At 45.3% G+C, this 10,220-nt stretch overlaps 1 protein-coding gene across 3 annotated transcripts in view; it reads left to right on the forward strand.

Moving 5' to 3' along the window:
- The window catches only part of tdrkh (tudor and KH domain containing), a 96,568-nt gene that overhangs the window by 81,082 nt on the left and 5,266 nt on the right, over positions 1-10,220 (forward strand). For all 3 annotated transcript variants that reach the window (XM_054736368.2, XM_054736369.2, XM_054736370.2), the window contains exons 9-11: positions 2,079-2,143; positions 2,524-2,675; positions 2,757-2,867. In XM_054736368.2, the coding sequence (XP_054592343.2) occupies positions 2,079-2,143; positions 2,524-2,675; positions 2,757-2,867 (328 nt within the window). The remainder of the gene's footprint in view (positions 1-2,078; positions 2,144-2,523; positions 2,676-2,756; positions 2,868-10,220) is intronic.

Here is a 10,220-nt window from a genome sequence, read left to right on the forward strand (position 1 = left end):
ACACATTAATAACTCGTAGGGACTCATTAATAACTTGTGAGAATGCATTAATCACTTGTGGGAACGCATTAATAACTTGTGGTAACTCATTAATAACTTGTGGGAACACATTAATAACTCGTAGGGACTCATTAATAACTTGTGAGAATGCATTAATCACTTGTGGGAACACATTAATAACTTGTGGGAACTCATTAATAACTTGTGGGAACACATTAATAACTCGTAGGGACTCATTAATAACTTGTGAGAATGCATTAATCACTTGTGGGAACGCATTAATAACTTGTGGGAACACATTAATAACTTGTGGGAACTCATTAATAACTTGTGGGAACACATTAATAACTTGTGGGAACTCATTAATAACTTGTGAGAATGTGAATGCAATAATAACTCATGAGAATGCATTAATAACTTGTGGGAACACATTAATAACTTGTGGGAACTCATTAATAACTTGTGAGAATGTGAGTGCAATAATAACTCATGAGAATGCATTAATAACTTGTGGGAACACATTAATAACTTGTGGGAACTCATTAATAACTTGTGGGAACACATTAATAACTCGTAGGGACTCATTAATAACTTGTGAGAATGCATTAATCACTTGTGGGAACACATTAATAACTTGTGGGAACTCATTAATAACTTGTGGGAACACATTAATAACTCGTCGGGACTCATTAATAACTTGTGAGAATGCATTAATCACTTGTGGGAACGCATTAATAACTTGTGGGAACACATTAATAACTTGTGGGAACTCATTAATAACTTGTGGGAACACATTAATAACTTGTGGGAACTCATTAATAACTTGTGAGAATGTGAATGCAATAATAACTCATGAGAATGCATTAATAACTTGTGGGAACACATTAATAACTTGTGGGAACTCATTAATAACTTGTGAGAATGTGAATGCAATAATAACTCATAGGAATGCATTAATAACTTGTGGGAACGCATTAATAACTTGTGGGAACACATTAATAACTGGTGGGAACTCATTAATAACTTGTGAGAATGTGAATGCAATAATAACTCATGAGAATGCATTAATAACTTGTGGGAACACATTAATAACTTGTGGGAACTCATTAATAACTTGTGGAAACACATTAATAACTCGTAGGGACTCATTAATAACTTGTGAGAATGCATTAATCACTTGTGGGAACACATTAATAACTTGTGGGAACTCATTAATAACTTGTGGGAACACATTAAAAACTCGTCGGGACTCATTAATAACTTGTGAGAATGCATTAATCACTTGTGGGAACGCATTAATAACTTGTGGGAACACATTAATAACTTGTGGGAACTCATTAATAACTTGTGGGAACACATTAATAACTTGTGGGAACTCATTAATAACTTGTGAGAATGTGAATGCAATAATAACTCATGAGAATGCATTAATAACTTGTGGGAACACATTAATAACTTGTGGGAACTCATTAATAACTTGTGGGAACACATTAATAACTTGTGGGAACTCATTAATAACTTGTGAGAATGTGAATGCAATAATAACTCATGAGAATGCATTAATAACTTGTGGGAACACATTAATAACTCGCAGGAACTCATTAATAACTTGTGAGAATGCATTAATCACTTGTGGGAACTCATTAATAACTCGTGGCCACAAGTTAATGTTTTCCCTCAGTGTCCCCAGATGGGCACCGTAGTTTCTGCATCTCCTTAGATGTTTTCTCTGCTTAATGCCAATGATAGTCACATAGACTAACATCTTTTCCACGACCACCAGCGGTGTCTTTCCATGTGGTTGTTGAAGAAACGAGAAGCACCTCATGCACCACTTGGTTAAGTAAGTTGTAATGTAATGTAAGCAGTAATTATCCAATAAGAGGCTCCTACCAAGCTTAGGTGGAGATCAGTGTAGCTTCCTGCTTTAGCCTGTAGGTCCACCTGATTCAGATTCATGCAGAAGTCATTAACAGACATCTGTATAGTGGTGAGATGCTGGTGGTTTGGCAGCACAGAAGTACACACATTTGTCTGAAATAAGACATTTTTGTGCATTTACTTTGTTCTCGTTCCAGGAGCGATTTCCTCAGTTTACCATTCCAAGCTATTGAGTGCAGCCTGGCTGGACTGATGCCTAAAGGTAAGCCCTGAACCATCCTTTCATCTCACTGACACACAACTGGCAAGATAAACTTTAGATAATGTACTGGGGTAACGTTACATCCTTGAAGGAGTCCGTATCTCCTCATCCCAGATCTTTTAGCTCAGAACATCTGATGCAGAAACAGGATAGCTGTTATCTTATATCATTTAGTTGTGGTGGATGTCTTGTATCAAATCCACTCCTGAGGTGAATCCACTGTAGACGTTCATCCAGTAAAGACTTCCAATGAGTTGGATTGAAGTCTGTTTAGTGGTTGAAGAGGTATTGGTCAACAGTGGACCCCAGTGGGTGTGTGGTCATTAGAGGTCAGTTCCAGACATTGTGGGTTAACTGGACATTTGTTGGTGGTGACCTAGGGGAGGTCTGGACTGAAGCAGCTCTGGATGACTTTGAGCGGCTGACACATTGTGCCCGTTGGAGACCCCTTCAAGCTAAACTTTACAGTTACTCCCACTCCGAGGTGTCCTCCTGGCCTAGTGTCAGGCTGTACGACTACAGCGAGGGAAAGGTAAGACTACTTTTATCTACAGTACTTGCTTCCACACATCTTCTATTAAAATCACAAACACACCAACCCTGTCCACTGCAGACTGTGGACATCTGTGAGGAGCTCATACGGCTGGGCCATGCTGTCAGCTGTCAGGAAACACTGAATGGAAGAGCAGAGGAGCACCATCTGAGTAACCTACAAAGAATGTTGGTGAGTGTCTGGAACATAGGATTTAAATGTTGGAGATCGTCAGAGACAAGCAGGTTCATTCAGAAGTAGACCTCCTACCGGACAGCCACCATGTAGCCACGTTAACTCTGCTGTTCAAGCCAGAACTAGCCTACCAGCATCCATCCATTCATTTTAAGTTGTTTAAAGGTGTGGAACACTGAAAAAACAGGTTTTAATGATTATTTCTGAGTGCTTCATGCAGGCTGAACATTAAATAAGTTTATTTATAAAGCTCCAGATCAGGACCAGAGCCGTCTCAAGGACCTTCACACAGTAAACACTCCACTACAGGTCAGGTCACAGAAAACTCCCTTTTAACAGGAAGAAACCTCCAGAGGATCCTGGCTCAGTAGAAGCAGCCGTCCTCCACGACTCACTGGGGATGGAGAAGACACACACGCACACACACACACACACACACACACACACACACACACACACACACACACACACACACACACACCTTCCTCCTGCATTAGTTTCTGATAGAAAACAGACGGTGAAACTCTAGGATTAGAGGGTTAGGGTTAAGCCTGACAGATCAAAGTCACCCTGTCACTAACATTCATGGACTCACCCATCTGGACTCACGACGGGGAAGGCTGTTGTTGGTTTAGCGTCCAGGAAACACCAGAGCACATCTCAGCTATTAGAAGCAAACTGCAGAACTCCTCCAGGCTTGTGTTATTTGTGGCGATAAAACATCAACGTCCATCCATCCATCCATCCATTTTCATCCGCTTATCCGGAGTCGGGTCGCGGGGGCAGTAGCCTAAGGCGAGAGGCCCAGACTTCCCTCTCCCCAGCCACTTGGACCAGCTCCTCCGGGGGAATCCCAAGGCGTTCCCTGGCCAGGTGAGAGACATAGTCCCTCCACCGTGTCCTGGGTCTACCTTTAGGTCTCCTCCCGGTTGGACGTGCCTGGAAAACCTCACCAGGGAGGCGTCCAGGAGGCATCCTGACCAGATGCCCGAGCCACCTCAACTGGCTCCTCTCAATGTGCAGGAGCAGCGGGTCTACTCCGAGCCCCTCCCAAATGACGGAGCTTCTCACCTGTAATGAATTAGATTACGTGTTATTTAATGAGCCATAAGGCGTGGGATTCCATAGGAAATATGAAATCCACCTTACGGATCTGTGAGTCACTTAAACCAGAAGATTGGATCTTTTTATTGCAGGGATTAGATAACAGCTTCGTATTCACTCAGAGACAACAGAATAGAGAGAGTCAAGTTTAAAAGTTAAGAATTTTATTACTAACAAATTAAACTAGCCTGACTTTAAACACTACATGTATGGTGTAACTATGGTGGATGAGGCGGGGGATGGATGACATGTGATGTTAATCAGAACCAGCAAATCCGAAGAAGCGATTGGTTCTGACGGGAACTGAAGGTGATGTCTTCACAGTAAGCTTTGGTTAGGAGGTCCATAAACACATGAGACACCATTATGTCGGTCTTCCTACCCTTCAGGAAGTCCTCTGTAGATCAGGAATATCGAGGTCCAGCTTAACCCTCTTTGGAACCGAGCCGGTAGAAAAAGCCGCGGGTCCGATCAGACCAGTCTTTGTTACTTCCAGGTACACGACTGTTCGTTGGTGTCTGGTGAGACCCAAGCCTGGGTCTTGATGGTTCAGCTTTTGTTCTGAAAGGAACCGTTGCCGTAGTTGGTACAGCAACGAATGTTTCTTTTCAGCTTGTCGTTGTTCTTTCGGTTGAAGAGTTTAGATCAGGATTGGCCACTCCGTCACTTTCTCAGGAACGCTTTGAGCTGGCGTTAGAGATGACGTGGCATAGTTTTATACCTCGGATGTTTTGGTTTATGGTCGAATGAAAATTTACCAAACACCATCAAAACCACGCCTCCGTCAGATCTGTCAGATTCTGATTGGATCAGTGAAAGTAATGTGTCATGTCTTTTAACGCTACGTGAAATAAGTCCTGTTGGAACACTTAAAGTCATAGTACCTTTACAGTATATTCTAGGATTATAATAAAGTACTTAATATTTTGATTTCACAGATCGGTCACATCTTATTCATTGACTAACACTTTGATGGATTAGTTTTATTAAAATAGAGTTCTTTGATTAATTAAAAGAAAATAGTTCATTCTTCATTCTTCTGTTGAGCTGAAAATAAGCAGGTTAGAAGGAATGCATGAGACCTTGAGACCATATCTCATGCAGACTAGTCCTGTGTCAGAGGAGGGAAAAAACAGTCATTCTGTTCCGATACACACCCTATCTCTAAAGGAGAGCCCAGCCATCCTGCGGAGAAAACTCTTTTTGGCCGCTTGTATCCACGATCTCGTTCTTTCAGACACTACCCAAAGCTCATGACCATAGGTGAGGGTAGGAACGTAGATCCACCGGTAAATTGAGAGCTTTGCCTTCTGACTCAGCTCTCTCTTCACCACGACAGACCGGTACAACGCCCGCATCACTGCAGATGCAGCACCAATCCACCTATCGATCTCACGCTCCAGTTTTCCCTCACTCGTGAACAAGACCCCGAGATACTTCAACTCCTCCACTTGGGGCAGGACCTCATCCTGCCCCAAGTGGAGGAGTGCATCAACGTTGCAGAGCAAACAGTCAGTGGTAGAGTCACATTGCTGTTAGCCAATCAGTGGAGAGATGTCCACTTATCAGGAAATAAGACTTAAAATCCTGCCACCTGAAGCTCCTTTCTCATCTGGATGAATTCTCCATGCTGAAACAGGCACTTCTCATCTCTTTTGTCCCCCAGAGTATGACTTACAGGGCATTCATTCCTACACTGTAAAGCTGCATAAATTGACTGAACTCACAACTTTTGAGGAAAAAGATTACATTAAGTAGGGGTGGGACTCGATTAAAAAATGTAATCTAATAATTTAGAGGCTTTAAAATGAATAATCTTAATCATATTTTAGTAATTTAAGAAAATTTGCCCCAAAGCTATTTTGAAAATAAAAATAATGAGGCAGGGAATCAAACATTAGACATGGATATTATTATTGATGTAATTAAATGTCTAAAAGGGGACGGGCCAAAGGGGTCGGGTGCAGTGTGTGACGGGTGGTAGTCGAGGGCGGGGACCTTGGCAGTCTGATCCTCGGCTACAGAAGCTGGCTCTTGGCACATGGAACGTCACCTCCCTGGTGGGGAAGCCTGAGTGAGCATGTGAGGTTGAGAGGTTCTGACTAGATATAGTCGGACTCACCTCAATGCATGTCTCTGGCTCACGAACCAGTTTCCTTGAGAGGGGTTGGACTTTCTACTGCTCTGGAGCAAGCCCCCACAATGCGGGTGAAAAATTGAGGCCAACACGGAAATGAAATAAATTGCAGTTCCACCCTCATCCACTAGGGGCTGGTGTCAGAAGCGAGCAAATCCTCATTGACTCCCATGTTAAAAATACCAATTTTACAGCAGAAATAAACATGTTTACAGCCTGGTACCAGAACATGTTTTAGGTTTAAATGATCTAGTTTACACTCATGACAACTCTGAGGGGGTGAATGTTTTTCTCACTCTTCTGTTTAAGTGTATTAAAAGCCTAAAATTCTGTATAATTAATGAGCATCAGACCCACGTGACCACAGAGCTAGCTCCGTGGAAAGGCCTCAGTAGAGCCTCGGTCTGGCCTGGAAACTGCTCCGGGATTTTGAGTCTCTGTGTGTGTGTATTCTTGTTTGGATATTATTTGTGCAATTGTTGGACAAAATGACTTGCTGTGGCATTAATTGCACTAATAGAGCGTCCAAGGAGTCTCCACTTCATTTTTTTCGGTAAGTAAAATTATATTTACCGTAAATCCTCTAATACAGGCCCGGGCCTGTATTTGACTCAAGCTCATCAAGCTCCAGGCCTTTATTGGAAGGAGGGCCAGAATCAGAGGCAGGCCTCTATTTCTATTTGAGCAAAATGAACTAATGGTTCGCTGGAGTTTTTGACAATTAAAATTGCGCCCACATTTTCAAAGTTAAACACATTTCTTTTAACAACGGTAGTTTCTGCTTCAGCCCTCTCCCCCCTCCCCCTGCTTCAGCCCTCTCCCCCCTCCCCCTGCTTCAGCCCTCTCCCCCTCCCCCTGCTTCAGCCCTCTCCCCCCTCCCCCTGCTTCAGCCCTCTCCCCCCTCCCCCTGCTTCAGCCCTCTCCCCCCTCCCCCTGCTTCAGCCCTCTCCCCCTCCCCCTGCTTCAGTCCTCTCCCCCCTCCCCCTGCTTTAGCCCTCTCCCCCCTCCCCCTGCTTCAGCCCTCTCCCCCCTCCCCCTGCGCAGCGGCCACAAACTCACTGATGCGCCTGCAGCCTCTCAGAGTTCCTGCTGCTCTAAACATTAAAATAATTATTTCATTTTCTGTTCCTCACTTCTGATTACCTTCAGTGGTGTCTGTTTGTTGCAACCAGCAGGTACAAAAACTAACTTGTTTTTATTTGACTATTTTCCTGTCCTGCCTGTTTATTATCTTCCTGCATCTCCTCTCAGTCCTAAAGAGAAACTGCTACCTGGGTTCATATATATTCACCTCATGAGTTACCTTTGAACTGCAGTTCTAAAAGATCTACCGACCGCTAAAACAGCGGAGCGCTCGCTGCTTGGCGGCCGCATCAGTGATCGGTGCATCGGAGGACAAGGTGATGCACCCCGCTCCACAGCAGCGAAACACATCAGGCGCAAATAAAAGACAGAAAACATTAAAGGAAATGAACCGACATGAATGATCGCGTGTCAGTACCGACGCTACAGCTCGTTGCCCCCCCGAGCACAGGAGCTTGTCACCTGCTGACAGCAGGCTGCTGTCTTTTCCAAGGGCTGCATCTTGCCGGTCATTATCACGTGACAGCGACTAGTCGATGACAGGCATAACAAGTCACTATAGTGAAGTCGACTTGTTCATACAACCCCTTTAATGCTCCCCCGTGTTCTGCAGCGCACGTTCTCTTTGAACTTGATATCAAATTTTCGCCTCCTCTTCGTCTCCGCACGGTTAAAGTTACCCTCGCGGTCTATCACTGGCAAATCAAAAGTGAGACGATGACACAACCGCCCCCCGTACTTCCTTGTTACCACATTCCACCCGGCCACAATAAAAAACGGCCTTTATTCACCCCCGCCGACTCCGACACCGGCCAAAATTGGAGACCCGGCCTTTAATTGAATACCGGCCTGTATTGGAGGATTTACGGTATGTATTTTAGGTCACTGCCGAGCTGAGCTTAGATTTTAACATGTACTGTTTAACCATGAAATTTTAATGTAATAGGGTAAAACCCAGTGCATTTAACATAAAGCTGCACTTTAGAAAATGGGTTGAAATATAACATGTTGGTGGAGCTGGGTTCCCACTATCGGCTTGTGGAGGTCTTGGAGACCTCTGTGTTCCACCCGGTTCTCCCCAGCGGTCAGCCCGGCGTATCTCTGACTCAGAAGCTCTGGTGTTGTGCTCAGTTAACTCCGGTTGTAGCTAGGTTGCTACCTCCATTAGCTTAGCTCCCACCTCCGCGTTAGCTTTGGGTTAGCTTCAGGTTAGCTTGTAGCTAGTTCAACCGGGTGTCGTCAGTTGATCCCAGCCTTACAGCCCCACCCTCAGCTCCACCTCTCTTCCCTTTTTTGGAATTGTCTGGGCTTGACAAATAATGGCATTCTTCATTATGGTATCCACCCTGCATGGGAGTTGAAGAATGGTCCCCAGGTTGTTACACAGAACATCCAGCTCGTGATTCACCTGCAGCAACGTCTTAGTATGAGTGCTCTTCCTCTTCATGACTACATCTCAGGATCCTTAAGGCCTCAAACAGCATCAGAGACAAGGATCAAGGGCACACTCTGGACACTTAAGCCGGGCGTACACTGTGCGACTTTTTCACTTTTTTGAGCTGATTTTCCAGTCGTGCGAGAAGCCACGACATCGGGGCGAGTTTAGCGCTGAGCGGTCGTGTAGTGTACAGGGGTTACGAGAGGCGATTAACACCACGTGACCAGCTACCGATCAGCAATCGTGAGGTCGCAGGGACTTCTGGTGTGTTTAATATTTCGCTCGTCCCTCGTGAGGGTATCGCACTGTTGAAGCGGCGCTGCGAGCAGCTGCGACCCAAAAAGTATCAGAACCGCTCACGGCGCGAGCGCAATCCTTCATCAACACAGCTCGCCCGCTATTTCCCTAATAACACACGCTGTTCGTTTTTGTTTCTACACGTTTTTTTTACTCACAAAGATTGTCAAGAAAGCGTGTTTGTCGTGTTCATGTCAAATTAAACTGATCACAAAACACAGATTTACTTTCTTTATTTTGTTTTCCTCATCCAACCCCCGTAAATCCCTGTGTGTCCTCCTGCAGCACTCCCGAAGGACAACAGGCAAGACAAGACAAAAAAGTCTGACGTGTTGAGTAAAAACTGCTATTTTTAGCACATTTTTAGGGCCGACGTGTTGCTACCAGACGTGCAGTGTGAGCAGTCAGGTCGCATGCGAGAACTGGGTCGTGCAGTGTGAGCACATGGCTCGTGAGATCTGCTCTGCGAGGAAGTCGTACAGTTTGAGCTGAAGCTGAACGCTGCGAGTGAAAAAGTCGCACAGTGTACGCCCGGCATTAGGCAGACCAAGGCACCACACTCCACACCAATTGTGGCGGGGGAGGGTAGGCGCATATGTGTAGTAGCACAAGAAGTCCGAGGAGAGGGGAAGAGTCCAAGACCCCACCTGACATATACAGCCATACACAAACACAGTCACACACTCCCTCCCTCATGCTCACACATTCACATACAACCTAAGACTTACAAAAATGAACCCTAGACACCCGCTCACACTCCCCATACACACCCTATTCACTCTGGTCCTGGTACTGCTGGGGGTGATGAAGAGCAGGCACCCCCGCCCAACGCCGAGCAAAGCATCCCACCGCCCCAGACCCCAACATGACAGCCAGCTCCCCCTCCTAGCCTCCAGCCCGGGGAAGCCAAGCGACGACAGAGGTTTGCTAAGACCACTAGTCTCCCTCCGCCTGCTCCAATATAGTGTTGGTGCATGTTGATGAGGTGTGTTCCATGGCTGTGGTGAGCAGGCAGTGCAGGCATCGTCTGGCCTGCACCAGCTGATGCAACCACACAACCCCACTTCCCCTCACAGCCCTCTGTGTCTAAGTGCAGTTTAAAATTGGAAGTGGGCACCGGCACTGGGGATTAGGCTGAAAGATCCCCTTGCCAAATGCTGTTAAATACTTAGTTTAACGAGCACTGCCTCTCCATTCTGGACAACATCTGTCCTGTCAGAACCAGATCAGTTCCTGCAGTGAACCCTACTCCCTGGTTTAACAACAGCATTCACAGCCTGATGCACCAATG

This window comes from Nothobranchius furzeri, chromosome 16, assembly GCF_043380555.1.
Source record: "Nothobranchius furzeri strain GRZ-AD chromosome 16, NfurGRZ-RIMD1, whole genome shotgun sequence".
Classification (NCBI taxonomy): Eukaryota; Metazoa; Chordata; class Actinopteri; order Cyprinodontiformes; family Nothobranchiidae; genus Nothobranchius; species Nothobranchius furzeri.